General features: G+C 43.2%; 1 protein-coding gene across 3 annotated transcripts in view; it reads left to right on the top strand.

The window, feature by feature from the left end:
- The window catches only part of IPO8 (importin 8), a 186205-nt gene that overhangs the window by 113343 nt on the left and 51393 nt on the right, over positions 1 to 21469 (top strand). For all 3 annotated transcript variants that reach the window (XM_038761146.1, XM_038761154.1, XM_038761137.1), the window contains 4 exons: positions 4733 to 4799; positions 7411 to 7536; positions 15508 to 15605; positions 19006 to 19101. In XM_038761146.1, coding sequence (XP_038617074.1) covers positions 4733 to 4799; positions 7411 to 7536; positions 15508 to 15605; positions 19006 to 19101 — 387 coding nt within the window. The remainder of the gene's footprint in view (positions 1 to 4732; positions 4800 to 7410; positions 7537 to 15507; positions 15606 to 19005; positions 19102 to 21469) is intronic.

The following is a 21469-nucleotide window of genomic DNA, read 5'->3' as shown; positions in this document are numbered from 1 at the left end:
TCTGACTCCAAAGCCTGTGCTCTTTCCACTGAGCCACGCTGCTTCCCTATAGTATGTCTGCAACTGTATACTATATATATATATATATATAGTATACTATATACTATTACTATATACTATTTATATACTATACTATATATAGTATACTATACTATATACTATTTATGTCTGCAACAAGTCAGAGTGATTCCCACCCTGTAATTTTCCTCTACTTTCCCAAGCGCTTAGTCCAGTGTGCTCTGCACGAAGATATGCTCAGTAAAAACCATTGATTGATTGATTGAACTGTTGTCAGCTACCAAAAACTTGGAGAAGGAATAAAAGAAAGCTTTCTTGTGGATTCAGTTAAGTTGACCCCCCCGAAGATTTCTGAAGCTTATGAGCCCTAAAAACATTCCCCGTTTTAAAAACTCACATCAAACCGAGCTGTCTAGCGCATCGTTATCCTGAGAGAGTTAATGTTTGTAATGCCTTTTCTTATATTTAATATATAAACTTATATATTTAGTTTAATATAAACTTGAGGAAATATAAACTTTATATTGAGTTCCCTCCTCTGCAAAATGGGGATTCCCTACCTGTCCTCCCTCCAGCCTAGATTGTGAGCCCCATGTGGGACCCGATTATCTTGTATCTACCCCAGTGCTTGGCACATAGTAAGTGCTTCACAACTACCACAACTGTTATTATCGTGTTACTAACTATTAATGAAAATGACCAATTTAAATAATAGCACCTTTTTTCTAATCAGTCGGTAGTATGTGAGTGTCTACAGTATACAGAGCATTGGGCAAGGCCCTTGGGGGGTGAAATAGAACTAGTAGACCTGATCCCTGCCCTCAGATGCTAAAATGTGGTAAAACTGGTGACTCTTCCACTGCTCTGGAGGGCCTTCTTTTCAAATCCCATCCCCTCTTTTCCCCCTCTTGCTCTTCCCTTTCCTGGGTCAGATTTATTCATTCATTCAGTCGTATTTATTGAGCGCTTACTGTGTGCAGAGCACTGTACTAAGCGCTTGTGAAGTACAAGTAGACAACACAGAGAGACGGTCTCTGCCCAACAATGGGCTCACAGTCTAGAAGGGGGAGACGGCCGACAGAACAAAACGTGGACAGGTGTCAAAACCATCAGAAAAAATAGAATTAAAGCTATTCATTCATTCATTCATCATCATCATCATCATCAATCGTATTTATTGAGCCCTTACTATGTGCAGAGCACTGTACTAAGCGCTTGGGAAATACAAATTGGCAACATATAGAGACAGTCCCTACCCAACAGTGGGCTCACAGTCTAGAAGGGGGAGACAGAGAACAAAACCAAACATACTAACAAAATAAAATAAATAGGATAGATATGTACAAGTAAAATAAATAAATAAATAAATAAATAGAGTAATAAATATGTAGAACCATATATACATATATACAGGTGCTGTGGGGAAATTCAGTCATTTATTGAGCACTTACTGTGTGCAGAGCACTGTACTAAGCGCTTGGGAAGTACAAGTCGACAACATAGAGAGACGGTCCCTACCCAACGACAGGCTCACAGTCTAGGAGGGGGAGACGGCCGACAGAACAAAACATGTGGACAGGTGTCAAAACCATCAGAAAAAATAGAATTAAAGCTATTCATTCATTCAATCATATTTATTGAGCACTTACTGTGTGCAGAGCACTGTACTAAGCGCTTGGGAAGTACAAGTCGACAACATCGAGAGACGGTCTCTACCCAACGACAGGCTCACAGGCTAGGAGGGGGAGACGGCCGACAGAACAAAACATGTGGACAGGTGTCAAAACCATCAGAAAAAAATAGAATTAAAGCTATTCATTCATTCAGTCATATTTATTGAGCACTTACTGTGTGCAGAGCACTGTACTAAGCGCTTGGGATTTCTGATCTCACCTCCTCTCTTGATTAAAGTGTGCTTGAGGTTTCATAGAGAGAGTGAAACTATCTGGCCGATACTACAGTGTAAGCTAGCCCCCTTATACACACTTGTCCCTAATTTGTAACTCCCTCCCTCCCCACATCAGACACACCTTAGCTTCCTCCCGGGGAGAGAAGCAGCGTGGCCCAGGGGGTAGAAAACAGTCCTGGGAGGTCCTGGGTTCTAATCCCGGCTCCTCCACTTGTCTGTTGCTTCTCTTCTCAGTTCCCTCATCCGGAAAATGGGGATTAAGACCGGGAGCCCGTTGCGGTACAGGGGCCGCGTCCGATCTGATTAGCTTGTATCTCCCCCAGCTCTTAGAACAGTGCTTGGCACTTAGTAAGTGCTTAATTAACAAATGCCGTGACTATTATCCATATTATTATTATTTGCTAATTTATTTTATTTATTTAATGGCATTTATTAAGCGCTTACTACGTGCAAAGCACCGTTCTAAGCGCTGGAGAGATTACAAGGTGATCAGGTTGGTCCACGGGGGGGCTCACGGTCTTCATCCCCATTTTACAGATGAGGCCCAGAGAAGTTAAGTGACTTGCCCAAAGTCACACAGCCCGGGATTTGAACCCATGACCTCTGACTCCAAAGCCCGGGCTCTTTCCCACTGAGCCAAGCTGCTTCTCTGCTAATCCCACCTCCCTTCCCTGACCTAATTTCCCAGCCCTCTAAGCCGGATCGCCTTTTTAGCCAACCTAAAGCTTATGAATTTATTTACACCTTGCACACTCACGCAATACACATCCGCTGTCTTTTTGACCTCTCTGTTGTAAATACTTTTACGTTTCTCTCCCCCATTAGAATGTAAAGTCCTTAGGGGCAGAGAACGTGTCACTTGATTATTCCCGTTCTTCCCAAAGTGCCTAGGAGAGTGGACCAGTGGTCGCTCAATAAATGTTATTACCGCTACTGTCAATCAATCAATCGTATTTATTGAGCGCTTACTATGTGCAGAGCACTGTACTAAGCGCTTGGGAAGTAACATATAGAGACAGTCCCTACCCAACTGTGGGCTCACAGTCTAAAAGGGGGAGACAGAGAACAAAACCAAACATACTAACAAAATAAAATAAATAGAATAGATATGTACAAATAAAATAAATAAATAAATAACTCACTGAGGATTTATTTTCACCCGATCCCCTCCAGACGGAAAGCTCATTATGGACGGGGAACGCGTCTGCTAATTCTGTCGTATCGGACTCTCCCAAGCACTCAGTACGGTGTTCTGTATCTAGTAAGCGCTCTATAAATACGATCGATTGATTGATCCGTCAGTTTCCCTTGTCCAGCTGTTTTTAGACTGTGAGCCCACTGTTGGGTAGGGACTGTCTCTATACGTTGCCAATTTGTACTTCCCAAGCGCTTAGTACAGTGCTCTGCACATAGTAAGCGCTCAATAAATCCGATTGATGATGATGATGCTCAGACCTCCTGTTTCTTCTTCATCGTTCCAATCGGCTTTTCCTTCGCTTCTCCACTAATTCCGTTTTTTAAAAGGAGACGCAGCGTGGCCTAGTGGAAAGGGGCCGGACCCGAGAGTCGGGGAGCTGGGTGCAAATCCCGGCTCCGCCCCTTGTCTGCTGTGTGACCTGGGGCGAATGACTTCACTTCTCTGGGTCTGGTACCTCATCCGTAAAACAAGGAGCCCACTGTTGGGTAGGGACCGTCTCTGTATGTTGCCAACTTGTACTTCCCAAACGCTTAGTCCAGTGCTCTGCACACAGTAAGCGCTCAATAAATACGATTGATTGATTGAGGATTAAGACTGTGAGCCCCGTGTGGGGCAGGGACTGTGCCCAACCTGATTATATCTCGTCTCGACCCCGGCGCTTAGTACAACGACTGGCTCGTTGTAAGCGTTTAACAAATACTACAGTGATTATTCTTCAAATGAAAAGAAAATGTCTTTCGCTGCTGCGTTAATAAATGCATTCATTAGATGCACGCATTAGAGAAGCAGCGTGGCTCAGTGGAAAAAGCCCGGGCTTTGGAGTCGGAGGTCATGGGTTCACATCCCGGCTCCGCCAATTATCAGCAGTGTGACTTTGGGCAAGTCACTTCTCTGTGCCTCAGTTCCCTCATCTGGAAAATGGGGATGAAGGCTGTGAGCCCCCCGTGGGACAACCTGATCACCTTGTAGCCTCCCCAGTGCTTAGAACAGTGCTTTGCACATAGTAAGCGCTTAATAAATGCCATTATTATTGTTATTATTCACACCTCGTTCTCCCTCTGGACACCAAGTTGGCTTATTCATCCAGAAACAAAATCTTAATCTTCACTGATAGGGAGGGAGGTCTGTCGTCATTTCATCTTAAACGGGAACTGCTGCCTCAATAAGGTACTTTGAGGAAGCAAATCGGAGTTATTTTAATATTGGGAAGTAGCAGAAAGTATCCCAACTCGCATTAAAAGGGGATTCAAGTAGTTGAAAATGAAATCCAACCATTAAATCATGGCAAACAGTGTTTAGAACACAAAATACTGTGAGCCCACTGTTGGGTAGGGACCGTCTCTATATGTTGCCAACTTGTACTTCCCAAGCGCTTAGTACAGTGCTCTGCACACAGTAAGTGCTCAATAAATACAATTGATTGATTGACAGTTGTTTGTTTGTGAATTTTGTACTAACTATTGCTTATTTACCAGGTTTTCGGTTTGAACAATTAGAACTTTTTAAGATTTGGGGCTCAGCTCTCAACACAGTGCAGTGAAGTAGGAAGGTGGACGGGAAAGATAGTTACCCATTAAAAAAAATATTTGTATTTATTTGGATTTTAGATAACTCAGCAGTTGGAGAGTATTTGTCTCCGGATCATTGGCCTTGTCTTGCAGAAACATGTAATAGGTATGTTCAAAAACCGAGTAGAAGAAATATACTGTGTAATTACAGAGAAATCAGTCATGCTAATTTTGAATTTAGTACCATGTAATGTAATCTGTACATGTACAGAAACATGTAATAGGTATGTTCAAAAACCAAGTAGAAGAAATATACTGTGTAATTAAGTGCTTAGTACAGTGCTGTGCACATAGTAAGCGCTCAATAAATACGATTGATGATAATTACAGAGAAATCAGTCATGCTAATTTTGAATTTAGTATCAATTTGATGTGCTTCACTTATCAGGTATTTGAGCCCAGTGTGACCTGGCTGGACTTCTGTTTTTATTTATTTTTATTTGCTTTTCAGAGGGACTTGCTAATGAAAATAATAATAATAATTATAGTATTTGTTAAGCGCTTACCACGTGCTAGGCACTGTACTGACTGCCATTTCGTGGCGGGAGTGAAATACGTTACATGATTTTATTGTGAGCAAACATGTTCCCAGATCTCTGTGCTGGAAAGAGGTAATGTAGAATTTTACTGATGTACGTTTCATATTATTATTATTATCATTATTGTTAATACCACCTGTTAGGGTATTGTAGATGTAAAATGAGGATTAAGGCTGTGAGCCCTATGTGGGACAGGGATTGTGTCCAGCCTGGTTACCTTTTATCTACCCCAGTGCTTAGAACAGTGCTTGGCACATAGTAAGCACTTAACAAATACCAAAATTATTATTATTGTTATTTTGATATGGGTTTTGAGTTCAGTTCTGAAACTTCTTGTTTCTGGTGAGAATGGCAGAGGGAAAGGGAAAAGTTTACCGGTGAATAACCCCTTACTGGTAAGGAGGGAACCAACCAGACAAGATGTCATCTTCTTATTTCGTTAAATACACACTCTTTTGTGCCGATAGACGTCATGTCTCATACCTTAAAATTGGAGGGAAATTAATCATTTGAGGGAGAGAGGGACCTCTTTCATGATTATCTGCTACTTAGAACAGTGCTTGACACACAGTAAACGCTTAACAAATACCGTCATTAATTTACTACAAGTAATTTCCGTAGAAAAGGTCATCAAAATATATTTTTCAAACTTGTGTTTGTGCTTTTGATTTTTCATGATTCCCCAGTGACAGTGCCAATTGGCAGTTGGAAGTATGGCTTGTATTTCTAAGTCTTGGCACGAATAACGGGAGACTGAGGAGTTCAATGTAGTGAATGTTTGTCTCCTGCTGAAAAATAATTCAGTTTGATGTAGTTGAAAATTTCCAAATGACTTCCTAAGTGTCGGAAGTGCTCTGCCTTAGCTGAGAGTCACTGCTCTGTGTGTTCTATTGCTCTGTGCTTGATAAAAGTAATAGGAATTACTATTAATTTAATTTATTATTTTATTTTATTTTATTTATTTTATTTTATTAAATTTATTAATTTTATTTATTAATTCTATTAATTTAATTACTGTTATTAAAGGTAATAGGAATAGGAATAGTAACATCCCTTAGAAGGTTAAGATTCTCTAGTGAGGTCTTGACTCCTAATAAGATATCCTGCTTGATAAAAGGAGGCTTTTAGGCCAAGTGGGAATGTTGCGATTCTCTGTTGCGGTGGCCGACGAAATAGTGAGTACCGCACTATTTTTTTCAGGTGGGTTCGGCATCTGAAAGGCAAGAGTATGCCTTCCGTGTTGAACGACTGATTCTGTCAGCTCGAATGGAGGCTGGATATTGTTAAATCATTTGCTGATCGGCTACAAATAGAAACCTTCCCTCCTCCTCCTCCTCCTCCTTGTCTCTCCATCCTTTCCCCTGCTATTGTGGTTCTTTTTCTCCCTGAAGGAACCAGAGAGGATTGGGGGCAGTGGCCACGGGAGACAGGATTAGGATTAGGATTAGGATTAGGAAGAGTTCAGCACCCCAGCCGTAAGGAGAAAAGGGAAGGGAAAATGGAAGGGAAAATGTCGGCCGCCTCGCTGTTGCATATGGCGTGGCGTAGTGAGTAGAGCGCAGGCCGGAGAGTCAGAAGGGCCTGGATTCTAATCCCGGCTCTGCCTCTCATCTGCTCCGTAATAATAATAATAATGATGGTATTTGTCAAGCGCTTACTATGTGCAAAGCACTGTTCTAAGCGCTGGGGAGGTTACAAGGTGATCAGGCTGTCCCATTGGGGGCTCACAGTTTTAATCCCCGTTTTACAGATGAGGTCACTGAGGCGCGGAGAAGTGAAGTGACCTGCCCAAAGTCACACAGCTGACAGTTGGCGGAGCCGGGATTTGAACCCATGACCTCTGGCTCCAAAGCCCGGGCTCTTTCCACTGAGCCCCGCGGCTTCTCTTGCTCTGTGACCTCGGGCAAGTCACTTCACTTCTCTGGGCCTCAGTTGCCTCATCTGGAAAAGGGAGATCAAGACTGTAAGCCCCATGTGGGACAGGGACTGTGTCCAACCCGATTTGCCTGTATCCAACGCAGCGCTTAGTACAGTGCCTGGCACGTGGTAAGCACTTAACAAATACCGCAATTATTGTTATTTTTATTATTATCACACTCCCTAAACGTCCATTTAAAGATATGATGAGAAACCCCAGATTCCGAAGCCCTGTACGGTGTCTTTCTCGCTTTCTTGCAGAGTTTTATGAAGAGATTCTCTCCCTGGCGTATAGTTTGACTTGCCAGATGATTTCCCCGCAAATGTGGCAGCTGCTCGGGATATTATATGAAGTCTTTCAGCAAGATTGTTTTGAATACTTTGCAGGTATGATTACCTTTGCCTCCTGATGGTGTATGTTAAAATTCCTGAAGCTTTTTAGGCAAGAGTCTTTCTCTCCGCATCGTGTGATTTCTTGAAATGTCTTCCATCCGGAAAACGCGCAGGCTGTGTCTGGGAGAGCCATATTGACAGTTGGATTTTCATTCATTCATTCAGTTGTATTTATTAATAATAATAATAATAATGATAATAATAATAATAATAATAATGATGGCATTTGTTAAGCGCTTACTACGTGCAAAGCACTGTTCTAAGCGCTGGGGAGGTTACAAGGTGATCGGGTTGTCCGCCGGGAAGCAACAACAATAATAATAATAATGATGGCATGTGTTAAGCGCTTACTATGTGCAAAGCAGTGTGCAGGGCACTGTACTAAGCGCTTGGGAGGTACAAATTGGCAACATATAGAGACGGTCCCTACCCAACAGCGGGCTCACAGTCTAGAAGGGGGAGACAGAAAACAAAACAAGTAGACAAGTGTCAGCACCATCAGAATAAATAGAATTATAGACAGAGCATGTACATTACTCTTAATATCGCCGTGTTGGTTGTGTCTAATCAGTCAACCAATCAGTCATTCATTCAATCGTATTTATTGAGCGCTTACTGTGTGCAGAGCACCATACTAAGCGCTTGGGAAGTACAAGTTGGCAACATATAGAGACGGTCCCTACCCAGTGACGGGCTCACAGTCTAGAAGGGGGAGACAGACAACAAAACCAAACGTCTGGACGGGTGTCAAGTCATCAGAATAAATAGAAATAAAGCTAGATGCACATCATTAACAAAATAAATAGTAAATATGTACAAGTAAAATAAATAGAGTAATAAATTTGTACATAGACTGTGAACCCACTGTTGGGTAGGGACTGTCTCTATATATTGCCAACTTGTACTTCCCAAGCGCTTAGTACAGTGCTCTGCACACAGTAAGCACTCAGTAAATACGATTGATTGATTGATATGTACAGGTGCTGTGGGGAGGGGAAGGAGGAAGGGCGGGGGGGATGGGGCTCAGTCTCAGTATGTAGTGAGAGCTTATTGTGTGCAGAGCACTGTACTAAGCACTTGGGAGAGTAATAATAATAATTATGGTATTTGTTATGTGCTTCCTATAAAAATAATAATGGCATTTATTATGCGCTTACTATATGCAAATCACTGTTCTAAGCGCTGGGGTAAATACAGGGTAATCAGGTTGTCCCATGTGGGGCTCATGCTTTTAATCCCCACTTTACAGATGAGGTAACTGAGGCCCAGAGAAGTGAAGTGACTTCATTCATTCATTCAGTCGTATTTATTGAGCGCTTACTGTGTGCAGAGCACTGTACTAAGCGCTTGGGAAGTACAAGTCGACAACATAGAGAGACGGTCCCTACCCAACAATGGGCTCACAGTCTAGAAGGGGGAGACGGACGGCAGAACAAAACATGTGGACAGGTGTCAAAACCATCAGAAAAAATAGAATTAAAGCTATTCATTCAGTCATATTTATTGAGCGCTTACTGTGTGCAGAGCACTGTACTAAGCGCTTGGGAAGTACAAGTTGGCAACATATAGAGACAGTCCCTACCCAACAGTGGGCTCACAGTCAAGAAGCTATATATGCACATCATTAACCAAATAGAATAGTAATATAAGTAATAATAATAATATTTGTTAAGTACTTGGTATGTGCAAAGCACTGTTCTAAGCGCTGGGGAGGATATAAGGTGATCCATTCATTCTATTCAATCATATTTATTGAGTGCTTACTGTGTGCAGAGCACTGGACTAAGCACTTGGGAAGTACAAGTTGGCAACATACAGAGACGGTCCCTACCCAACAGTGGGCTCACAGTCTAGAAGCTATATTTGCACATCATTAACCAAATAATTAGAATAATAAATATAAGTAATAATAATAATGACTTTTGTTAAGCACTTGGTATGTGCAAAGCACTGTTCTAAGCGCTGGGGAGGATATAGGGTGATTCATTCATTCATTCTATTCAATCATATTTATTGAGCGCTTACTGTGTGCAGAGCACTGGACTAAGCGCTTGGGAAGTCCAAGTTGGCAACATACAGAGACGGTCCCTACCCAACAGCGGGCTCACAGTCTAGAAGGGGGAGACAGAGAACAAAACCAAACATATTAGCAAAATAAAATAAATAGAATAGCAAATATGAACAAGTAAGACTTGCCCAAGGTCACACAGCAGACAGGTGGCGGAGCCGGGATAAGAACCCATGTCCTCTAGACGCCCGGGCCCGGTCTCTTTCCACTAAGCCACGCTGCTTCTCATTTTTAGACTGTGAGCCCACTGTTGGGTAGGGACCGTCTCTATATGTTGCCAATTTGGACTTCCCAAGCGCTTAGTACAGTGCTCTGCACGCAGTAAGCGCTCAATAAATACGATCGATGATTTACAGCACAACAATCAAACAGACATCAAGCTTCGGTAAGGATCATCCCCGTGGAATCAGTCGACGCTATTTCTGAGCGCTTACTTTATTCAGTCATACTTATTGAGCGCTTACCGTGTGCGGGGCACTGCACTAAGCGCTTGGGAGAGTATGGTAGAACAATAAACGGACACATTCCCTGCCCACGATGAGCTACCAGTCAAGAGGGCTTGACGTGTAGAGAAGCAGCGTGGCTCAGTGGAAAGAGCCCGGGCTTTGGAGTCAGAGGTCACGGGTTCAAATCCCGGCTCCGCCAGTTGTCAGCTGGGTGACTTTGGGCAAGTCACTTCACTTCTCTGGGCCTCAGTTCCCTCATCTGTCAAATGGGGGTGAAGACTGTGAGCCCCCATGTGGGACAACCTGATCGCCTTGTAACCTCTCCAGCGCTTAGAACAGTGCTTTGCAGATAGGAAGCGCTTAATAAATGCCATTTAAAAAAAAAGTGCTTGGGGGAATTGAATGCAATGTTATGAAATTGGGGAATGAGTGAAAACGATGACTTTTTTTGCGCTAAATGGATCCAGTGTCTGTAGTGGAACAACAGTTACTTCTGGCCACTCTCATTATAGTCATCCCCATGCTCAGCACTGGTGTGTACTTCTAGACTGGGAGCCCGCTGTTGGGTAGGGATCGTCTCTATATGTTGCCGAATTGTACTTCCCAAGCGCTTAGTACAGTGGTCTGCACACTGTAAGCGCTCAATAAATACGATTGAGTGTGCTTGGAGGCCCACTGTACTTCCCCAAGGGCTGTAAGCTCATTACGGGCAGGGAATGTGTGTGCTTCTCACTCACTCAATTGTATTTATTGAGCGCTTACTGTGTGCAGAGCACTGTACTAAGCGCTTGGTAAGTACAAGTTGGCAACATAGAGAGACAGTCCCTACCCAACAGCGGGCTCACAGTCTAGAAGGGGGAGACAGAGAACAAAACAAAACATATTAACAAAATCAATCAATCAATTGTATTTATTGAGCGCTTACTGTGTGCAGAGCACTGTATTAAGCGCTGCTTCTAGACTGGGACCCTGCTGTTGGGTAGGGACCGTCTCTATATGTTGCCGATTTGTACTTCCCAAGCACTTAGTACAGTGCTCTGCACACTGTAAGCGCTCAATAAATACGATTGAATGTGCTTGGAGGCCCACTGTACTTCCCCAAGAGCTGTAAGCTCATTACGGGCAGGGAATGTGTGTGCTTCTCACTCACTCAATTGTATTTATTGAGCGCTTACTGTGTGCAGAGCACTGTACTAAGCGCTTGGTAAGTACAAGTTGGCAACATAGACAGTCCCTACCCAACAGCGGGCTCACAGTCTAGAAGGGGGAGACAGACAACAAAACAAAACATATTAACAAAATAAAATAAATAGAATAAATATGTACAAATAAAATAAATTCATTCAATTGTATTTATTGAACGCTTACTGTGTGCAAAGCACTGTACTAAGCGCTTGGGAAGTTCAAGTTGGCAACATCTAGAGACGGTCCCTACCCAACAGTGGGCTCACAGTCTAGAAGGGGAAGACAGAGAACAAAACAAAACATATTAACAAAATCAATCAATCAGTTGTATTTATTGAGCACTTACTGTATGCAGAGCACTGTATTAAGCGCTGCTTCTAGACTGGGAGCCTGCTGTTGGATAGGGACCGTCTCTATATGTTGCCGATTTGTACTTCCCAACCGCTTAGTACAGTGCTCTGCACACAGTAAGCGCTCAATAAATACGATTGAATGTGCTTGAGGGCCTGTTTTACTTCCCCAAGGGCTGTAAGCTCATTACGGGCAGGGAATGTTGTGTGCTTCTCACTCACTCAATTGTATTTATTGAGCGCTTACTGTGTGCAGAGCACTGTACGAAGCGCTTGGTAAGTACGTGGCAACATTCATTCATTCATTCAATCGTATTTATTGGGCGCTTACTGTGTGCAGAGCACTGTACTAAGCGCTTGGGAAGTACAAGTTGGCAACATAGAGAGACGGTCCCTACCCAACAGCGGGCTCACAGTCTAGAAGGGGGAGACAGACAACAAAACAAAACATATTAACAAAATAAAATAAATTATATAAACATGTACACATAAAATAAATTCATTCAATTGTATTTATTGAACGCTTACTGTGTGCAAAGCACTGTACTAAGCGCTTGGGAAGTCCAAGTTGGCAACATATAGAGACCGTCCGTACCCAACAGCGGGCTCACAGTCTAGAAGGGGGAGACAGACAACAAAACGTATTAACAAAATCAATCAATTGTATTTATTGAGCGCTTACTGTGTGCAGAGCACTGTATTAAGCGCTGCTTCTAGACTGGGAGCCTGTTTTTGGGTAGGTACCGTCTCTATATGTTGCCGATTTGTACTTCCCAAGCGCTTAGTACAGTGCTCTGCACACCGTAAGCGCTCAATAAATAGGATTGAATGTGCTTGGAGGCCCGTTTTACTTCCCCAAGGGCTGTAAGCTCATTACGGGCAGGGAATGTGTGTGCTTCTCACTCACTCAATTGTATTTATTGAGCACTTACTGTGTGCAGAGCACTGTACTAAGCGCTTGGGAAGTCCAAGTTGGCAACATATAGAGACGGTCCCTACCCAACAGCGGGCTCACAGTCTAGAAGGGGGAGACAGACAACAAAACGTATTAACAAAATCAATCAATTGTATTTATTGAGCGCTTACTGTGTGCAGAGCACTGTATTAAGTGCTGCTTCTAGACTGGGAGCCTGTATTTGGGTAGGGACCGTCTCTCGTCTCTATATGTTGCCGATTTGTACTTCCCAAGCGCTTAGTACAGTGCTGTGCACACTGTAAGCGCTCAATAAATACGATTGAATGTGCTTGGAGGCCCGTTTTACTTCCTCAAGGGCTGTAAGCTCATTACGGGCAGGGAATGTGTGTGCTTCTCACTCACTCAATTGTATTTACTGAGCGCTTACTGTGTGCAGAGCACTGTACTAAGTGCTTGGTAAGTCCAAGTTGGCAACATAGAGAGACAGTCCCTACCCAACAGCGGGCTCACAGTCTAGAAGGGGGAGACAGAGAACAAAACAAAACATATTAACAAAATAAAATAAATAGAATAAATATGCACACCTAAAATAAATTCATTCAATTGTATTTATTGAACGCTTACTGTGTGCAAAGCACTGTACTAAGCGCTTGGGAAGTCCAAGTTGGCAACATATAGAGACAGTCCCTACCCAACAGCGGGCTCACAGTCTAGAAGGGGGAGACAGACAACAAAACATATTAACAAAATCAATCAATTGTATTTATTGAGCGCTTACTGTGTGCAGAGCACTGTATTAAGCGCTGCTTCTAGACTGGGAGCCTGTTTTTGGGTAGGGACCGTCTCTATATGTTGCCGATTTGTACTTCCCTAGTGCTTAGTACAGTGCTCTGCACACTGTAAGCGCTCAATAAATACGATTGAATGTGCTTGGAGGCCCGTTTTACTTCCCCAAGGGCTGTAAGCTCATTACGGGCTGGGAATGTGCCCACTAATTCCGTCATATTGTACTCTCCCAAGCGCTTACAACAGTGCTGTGCGTGTAGAAAGCGCTCAGTACAGGAAGCAGCATGACATGGTGGAAAAAGCACAGGCCTAGGAGTCCGAAGGTCATGGGTCCTAATCCCGGCTCTGCCACTTGTCTGCGGTGTGACCTTGGGCAAGTCACTTCACTGCTCTTGGCCTCGGTTAACTCATCTGTAAAATGGGGATTAAGACTGCGAGCCCCATGTAGGACAGGGACTGTGTCCAATCTGATTACCCTGTATCAACTCCAGTGCTTAGAACAGTGTTTGGCACATAGTAACCGCTTGATAAATACCATAATTATCATTATTAGAACCCAGGCCTGGGGTCAGAACGTCATGGGTTCTAATGCCGGCCCCTCCACTTGTCTGCTGTGTGACCTTGGGCAAGCCACTTCTCTTCTCTGTGCCTCAGTTGCCTCATCTGTCAAATGGGGATTAAGGCTGTGAGCCCCATGTGGGACACCCTTGTGTCCCCCCAGCGCTTAGAACAATGCTTTGCACATAGTAAGCGCTTAACAAATATCAATCAATCAATCAATCAATCAATCGTATTTATTGAGCGCTTACTGTGTGCAGAACACTGTACTAAGCACTTGAGAAGTCCAAATTGGCAACATATAGAGACGGTCCCTACCCAACAGTGGGCTCACAGTCTAAAAGGGGGAGACAGAGAACATAACCAAACATACTAACAAAATAAAATAAATAGAATAGGTATGTACAAGTAAAATAAATAAATAAATAGAGTAATAAATATGTGGTTGGCAACCTATAGAGACAGTCCCTACCTAACAGTGGGCTCACAGTCTAAAAGGGGGTGACACAGAACAAAACCAAACATAGTAACAAAATAAAATAAATAGACTAGATATGTACAAGTAAAATAAATAAATAATAAATAAATAAATAAATAAATAGAGTAATAAATATGTGGTTGGCAACATATAGAGACAGTCCCCACCCAACAGTGGGCTAACAGTCTAAAAGGGGGTGACAGAGAACAAAACCAAACATAGTAACAAAATAAAATAAATAGAATAGATATGTACAAGTAAAATAAATAAATAAATAGAGTAATAAATACGTGGCTGGCAACATATAGAGACAGTCCCTACCCAACAGTGGGCTCACAGTCTAAAAGGGGGAGACAGAGAACAAAACCAAACAGACTAACAAAATAAAATAAATAGAATAGATATGTACAAGTAAAATAAATAAATAAATAGAGTAATAAATATGTGGTTGGCAACATATAGAGACAGTCCCTACCTAACAGTGGGCTCACAGTCTAAAAGGGGGAGACAGAGAACAAAGCCAAACATACTAACAAAATAAAATAAATAGAATAGATATGTACAAGTAAAATAAACAAATAGAGTAATAAATATGTGGTTGGCAACATATAGAGACAGTCCCTACCCAACAGTGGGCTCACAGTTTAAAAAGGGAAGACAGAGAACAAAACCAAAGAGACTAACAAAATAAAATAAATAGAATAGATATGTAGAAGTAAAATAAATAAATAAATAGAGTAATAAATATGTGGCTGGCAACATATAGAGACAGTCCCTACCCAACAGTGGGCTCACAGTCTAAAAGGGGGAGACAGAGAACAAAGCCAAACATACTAACAAAATAAAATAAATAGAATAGATAGGTACAAGTAAAATAAATAAATAGAGTAATAAATATGGACAAACATATGTACAGGTGCTGTGGGGAAGGGAAGGAGGTAAGATGGAGGGGATGGAGAGGGGGACGAGGGGAGAGGAAGGAAGGGGCTCCATCATTATTATTATTATCCATCCGCCCCAGCCCTCAATACAGTGCCAGGCACCCAGTAAGCCCCTAAGAAATGCCATTATTATTATTATTAGCATTATTAGCAATACATACCGTTGATTGGCAGGGCGCCTCAGTAGTGCTCCGTACCTTTCCCTTCTCGTGACGATGGGTCATGTTCTCTTTTCAGATATGATGCCCCTCCTGCACAACTACGTGACGATAGACACCGATACGCTGCTGTCCAACCCGAAGCACTTCGAGCTCATCTACACTATGTGCCGAAAGGTAAAGGAGTAGCGTGGCTCAGTGGAAAGAGCCCGGGCTTTGGAGTCAGAGGTCACGGGTTCGAATCCCGGCCCCCGCCACTTGTCAGCCGGGTGACTCTGGGCAAGTCACTTCACTTCTCTGGGCCTCAGTTCCCTCATCTGTAAAACGGGGGTGAAGACTGTGAGCCCCACGTGGGACAATCTGATTACCTTGTATCTACCTCAGTGCTTAGAAAAGTGCTTGGCACATAGTGAGCGCTTAACAAATACCATCACCCCTTCTAGACTGTGAGCCCACTGTTGGGTAGGGACCGTCTCTATATGTTGCCAATTTGTACTTCCCAAGCGCTTAGTACAGTGCTCTGCACACAGTAAGCGCTCAATAAATACGATTGATTGATTGATTGATTGTCTCCTCCTTCTAGACTGTGAGCCCGTTGTTGGGTCGGGACCGTCTCTATATGTTGCCAACTTGTACTTCCCAAGCGCTTAGTACAGTGCTCTGCACACAGTAAGCGCTCAATAAATATGATTGATTGATTGATTGATTGAAGTCTGGCCCATCGCTGAGGGGGTGATCTGGATTGGAGTGTTTGATCTGGAAGAAGAAGCTATTTTCGGCTTCCTGGCGTTAGAGCAGAAAAGACGTCACAACAACAGGGCTAGAGCACGGGCCCCCGGGTCAGGAGGACCTGGGTTCTAATCCTGGCTCCGCCGCTTATTTGTTCAGTGACTTCGGGTGAGTCGCTTCACTTCTCCGGGCCTCAGTTACCTCATCTGGAAAATGGGGATTAAGGCGGGTGAGCCCCATGTGGGACGCTGACCGTGCCCATCCTGATTAATAATAATAATAATAATAGTAATAATAATAATGGCATTTATTAAGCACTTACTATGTGCAAAGCACTGTTCTAAGCTTTGGGGAGGTTACAAGGTGATAAGGTTGTCCGACGGGGGGGCTCACAGTCTTAATCCCCATTTTACAGATGAGGTAACTGAGGCACAGAGAAGTGAAGTGGCTTGTCCAATGTCCCACAGCAGACAAGTGGTGGGGCCGGCATTAGAACCCATGATGTTCTGACCTCAGGCCTGGGTTCTAATAATGACAATAATGATAATTATGGTATTTATCAAGCCCTCACTGTGTGCCAAACACTGTTCTAAGCACTGGAGTTGATACAGGGTAATCAGATTGGACGCAGTCCCTGTCCTAATCCCCATTTTCCAGATGAGGTAACTGAGGCCCAGAGAAGTGAGGTGACTCGCCCAAAGTCACACAGCTGACAATTGCAGGAGCTGGGATCTGAACCCGTGACCTCTGACTCCAAAGCCCGGGCTCTTTCCCCTGAGCAACGCTATTCTGGCACTTTGTAGAGTACTTGGGTATCTACCCTGGCACTTAGTACAGTGCTTGGCACATAGTGAGTGCTTAACATATGCCATAAAAAAGAGTCGGGGGAGAGGGAGCTCTTGGAGAAACTGTATGAGTGTTTTGCTTGACATCTGTAAAATGGGGATGGACACTAAGAGCCCCACGTGGGACAAGGGACTCTGTCCAATCCGATTCGTTTGTATCCACCCCAGCGCTTGGAACAGTGCCTGGCACTTAATAAGCGCTTAATAAATGCCATAATTATTATTATTATTATTAATAAATGCCATTATTATTATTATTCTCTGTGTCTCAGTTCCCTCATCTGTAAAATGGGGATTAAGACTGTGAGCCCCCATGTGGGGCAACCTGATCTCCTTGTAACCTCCGCAGTGCTTAGAACAGTGCTTTGCACATAGTAAGCGCTTAATAAATGCCATAATTATTAATTTCCATTTGAACGACATGCCATCTAAATTCCCTCCCTCCCCCCGCATTTCTCCACTTTTCCCTGTAAGGAAAAAAATTTGCAATTAAAACAGATCAATTGAATTATTTACCGCCCTCTTCAACTCTGATACTATTTATTTAAATTCCTGTATTATACAGTTTCATTCAGAGGGAGCTTTCAGTGTGGAGAAGCAGCGTGGCTCAGTGGAAAGAGCCCGGGCTTTGGAGTCGGGGGTCATGGGTTTGAATCCAGACTCTACCAGTTGTCAGCTGTGTGACTTTGGGCAAGTCACTTCACTTCTCTGAACAGTGCTTTGCACATAGTAAGCACTTAATAAATGCCATTATTATTATTATTCTCCATGTCTCAGTTCCCTCATCTGTAAAATGGGGATTAAGACTGTGAGCCCCCATGTGGGACAACCTGATCTCCTTGTAACCTCCCCAGCGCTTAGAACAGTGCTTTGCACATAGTAAGAGCTTAATAAATGCCATAATTATTAATTTCCATTTGAACGGCATACCATCTAAATTCCCTCCCTCCCCCCGCATTTCTCCACTTTTCCCTGTAATGAAAAAAATTTGCGATTAAAACAGATCAATTGAATTCTTTACTGCCCTCTTCAGTTCTAATACTATTTATTTAAATTCCTGTCTTATACAGTTTCATTCGGAGGGAGCCTTCAGTGTAGAGTAGCAGCATGGCTCAGTGGAAAGAGCCCGGGCTTTGGAGTCGGGGGTCATGGGTTCGATTCCCGGCTCTGCCAATTGTCAGCTGTGTGACTTTGGGCAGGTCACTTCACTTCTCTGAACAGTGCTTTGCACATAGTAAGCGCTTAATAAATGCCATTATTATTATTATTCTCTGTGTCAGTTCCCTCATCTGTAAAATGGGGATTAAGACTGTGAGCCCCCATGTGGGACAACCTGATCTCCATGTAACCTCCCCATCACTTAGAACAGTGCTTTGCACATAGTAAGCGCTTAATAAATGTCATTATTATTCATTCAATAGGGACCGTCTCTGTATGTTGCCACCTTGTACTTCCCAAGCGTTTAGTACAGTGCTCTGCACACAGTAAGTGCTCAATAAATACGATTGAATGAATGAATGAATGAATTCGATCGTATTTATTGAGCGCTGACTGTGTGCAGAGCACTGTACTAAGCGCTTGGGAAGTCCAAATTGGCAACATACAGAGACGGTCCCTACCCAACAGTGGGCTCACAGTCTAGAAGGGGGAGGCAATTATTATTATAAGGTAGGTCAACTATTGCTACTGAAAATTTCACCTACGATATTTTTTGTCTCGGGGGGAAGGATGCGGTTGTGAAACCAGCCCTCTAAATTCCTTTCAGCGAAGTAAGTATTAGTGGATTTTTTTCTTTTTTTCCCCCCCATCTGTGAATGGATTATAAGGAATTGGAAAAGACAGTAGATTTCTCCTCTCCCCCCGTCGCCCTTGAATTAGCAAGGCAAATTTGGGGAGCCCCGTTTCCATTAGCTGACCTGATTTCACCCGCGCGCGCTCGCTGCCCGCGTCCTTGGTCGAACTGGAATCGTTCCCCACACCTGACCTTGAGGAATCGTTGGCAGGTGTTGACGGGAGATGCAGGAGAAGATGCGGAGTGTCTTGCGGCCAAACTCCTCGAAGTCATCATTCTTCAGTGCAAAGGAAGGGGAATCGACCAGGTAAGCGAAGCTTCTGACGGGAAATCTGTAGATAATAATAATAATAATAGTGATGGTATTTGTTAATCAATCAATCAATCAATCAATCGTATTTATTGAGCGCTTACTATGTGCAGAGCACTGTACTAAGCGCTTGGGAAGTACAAATTGGCAACACATAGAGACAGTCCCTACCCAACAGTGGGCTCACAGTCTAAAAGGGGGAGACAGAGAACAGAACCAAACATACCAACAAAATAAAATAAATAGGATAGAAATGTACAAGTAAAATAAATAAATAAATAGAGTAATAAATATGTACAACCATATATACATATATACAGGTGCTGTGGGGAAGGGAAGGAGGTAAGATGGGGGGATGGAGAGGGGGACGAGGGGGAGAGGAAGGAAGGGGCTGAGTGTGGGAAGGCCTCCTGGAGGAGGTGAGCTCTCAGCAGGGCCTTGAAGGGAGGAAGAGAGCTAGCTTGGCGGAGGGGCAGAGGGAGGGCATTCCAGGCCCGGGGGAAGCGCTCACTATGCACTATGTGCAAAGCACTGCTCTGAGCGCTGGGGAGGTTACAAGGTGATCAGGTTGTCAATCAATCGATCAATCAATCGTATTTATCGAGCGCTTGCTATGTGCAGAGCACTGTACGAAGCGCTTGGGAAGTACAAATTGGCAACACACAGAGACGGTCCCTACCCAACAGTGGGCTCACAGTCTAAAAGGGGGAGACAGAGAACAAAACCGAACCTACTAACAAGTCCCGCGTGGGGCTCACAGTCATCATCCCCGTTTTACAGACGGGGGAACTGAGGCCCAAAGAAGGGAAGTGGCCTGCCCGAAGTCGCACAGCTGACAATTGGCGGAGCCGGGATTTAATAATAATAATAATAATGGCATTTGTTAAGCGCTTACTATGTGCAAAGTACTGTTCTAAGCGCTGGAGAGGTCGCAAGGTGATCAGGTTGTCCCACGGGGGGGTCACAATCTTCATCCCCATTTTACAGGTGAGGTAACTGAGGCACAGAGAAGTTAAGTGATTTGCCCAAAGTCACACAGCTGACAATTGGCGGAGCCGGAATTCGAACCCCTGACTTCTGACTCCAAAGCCCGGGCTCTTTCCACTGAGCCACGCTGCTTCCCTATAGATCTATAGATCCACTAGATATCTGGGCATTTCCTCTGACGCTTTTCCAGAGGTTTACTGTGGTTTGAACCAGCAGATGGCAAGCACCGTTCATTGTTGGAGAAGACTTACGGTGGTTTGGAACCAGAATCTGCCATTCTAAGTGCTTAACAAATACTATCTATCTATATCTATCTATCCATCTATCTGTCTATCTATCTATCTATCTATCTATCTATCTATCTCTATCTATCTATCTATCTATCTATATCTATCTATCTATCTATTTATCATCTATCTATCTATCTATGTGTGTATGTGTGTGTGTGTGTAGTATATATATGTGTGTGTATATATATGTATATATATATATGTATGTATGTATATAGGTGTGTATGCATGTATATATATGTATATATGTGTGTATGTATGTATATATATGTATGTATGTGTATATATATGTATGTATGTATATGTGTATGTAGATATATATGTATGTATATGTGTGTATGTATATATATGTATGTATATATGTGTGTATGTGTATATATGTATGTATATGTGTGTGTATGTATATGTATGTATATGTGTGTATGTGTATAAATATGTATATATGTGTATATATGTATATATGTGTGTGTATATATATGTGTATATGCGTGTATATATATGTGTGTGTGTGTATATATATATGTGTGTATACATATATATATAGTATATATACATCACGCTGTTTCTCCTCTAAAGTTGAAATCGAGAAGCGACGGGGGCGGCCCGGCTTGGTCCGCCGGGCCACCGACCACGGCGAGAGAGGAGAGCGCTGCATTTGAATGCGGAAGTTCGGAGGACGTCAACGACAGATTCATTCATTCACTCAGTCGTATTTATTGAGCGCTTAAACTTGTACTTCCCAAGCGCTTAGTACAGTGCTCTGCACGCAGTAAGCGCTCAGTAAATATGATTGATTGATTGCAGGGCACCGGACTGAGCGCTTGGGAAGTACAAGTCGGCCACCTATAGAGACGGCCCCTACCCAACAACGGGCTCATGGGGGATGTGTTAAAGGTGTCTGGGAAGGTCGCAGAGAGATGTGAAGAGGGCAAAAAGGGCCTTTTAAAGTTTGGCCTAAAAATAACAACTATCCACGGCATCATGTTATATATGGTGAAATCAACTGAAAAATGTAAGCAAACATTAGTCCAGCTTGGGAGACTCTAAATCAATTGAAATAACCGTCCCTTTTTATTACTAGTGTTTCT

Source organism: Tachyglossus aculeatus, chromosome 2 (genome assembly GCF_015852505.1).
Source record: "Tachyglossus aculeatus isolate mTacAcu1 chromosome 2, mTacAcu1.pri, whole genome shotgun sequence".
NCBI lineage: Eukaryota > Metazoa > Chordata > Mammalia > Monotremata > Tachyglossidae > Tachyglossus > Tachyglossus aculeatus.
The sequence above is the reverse complement of the archived record's forward strand: the minus strand, read 5'-3'. Positions and strand labels throughout refer to the sequence as shown.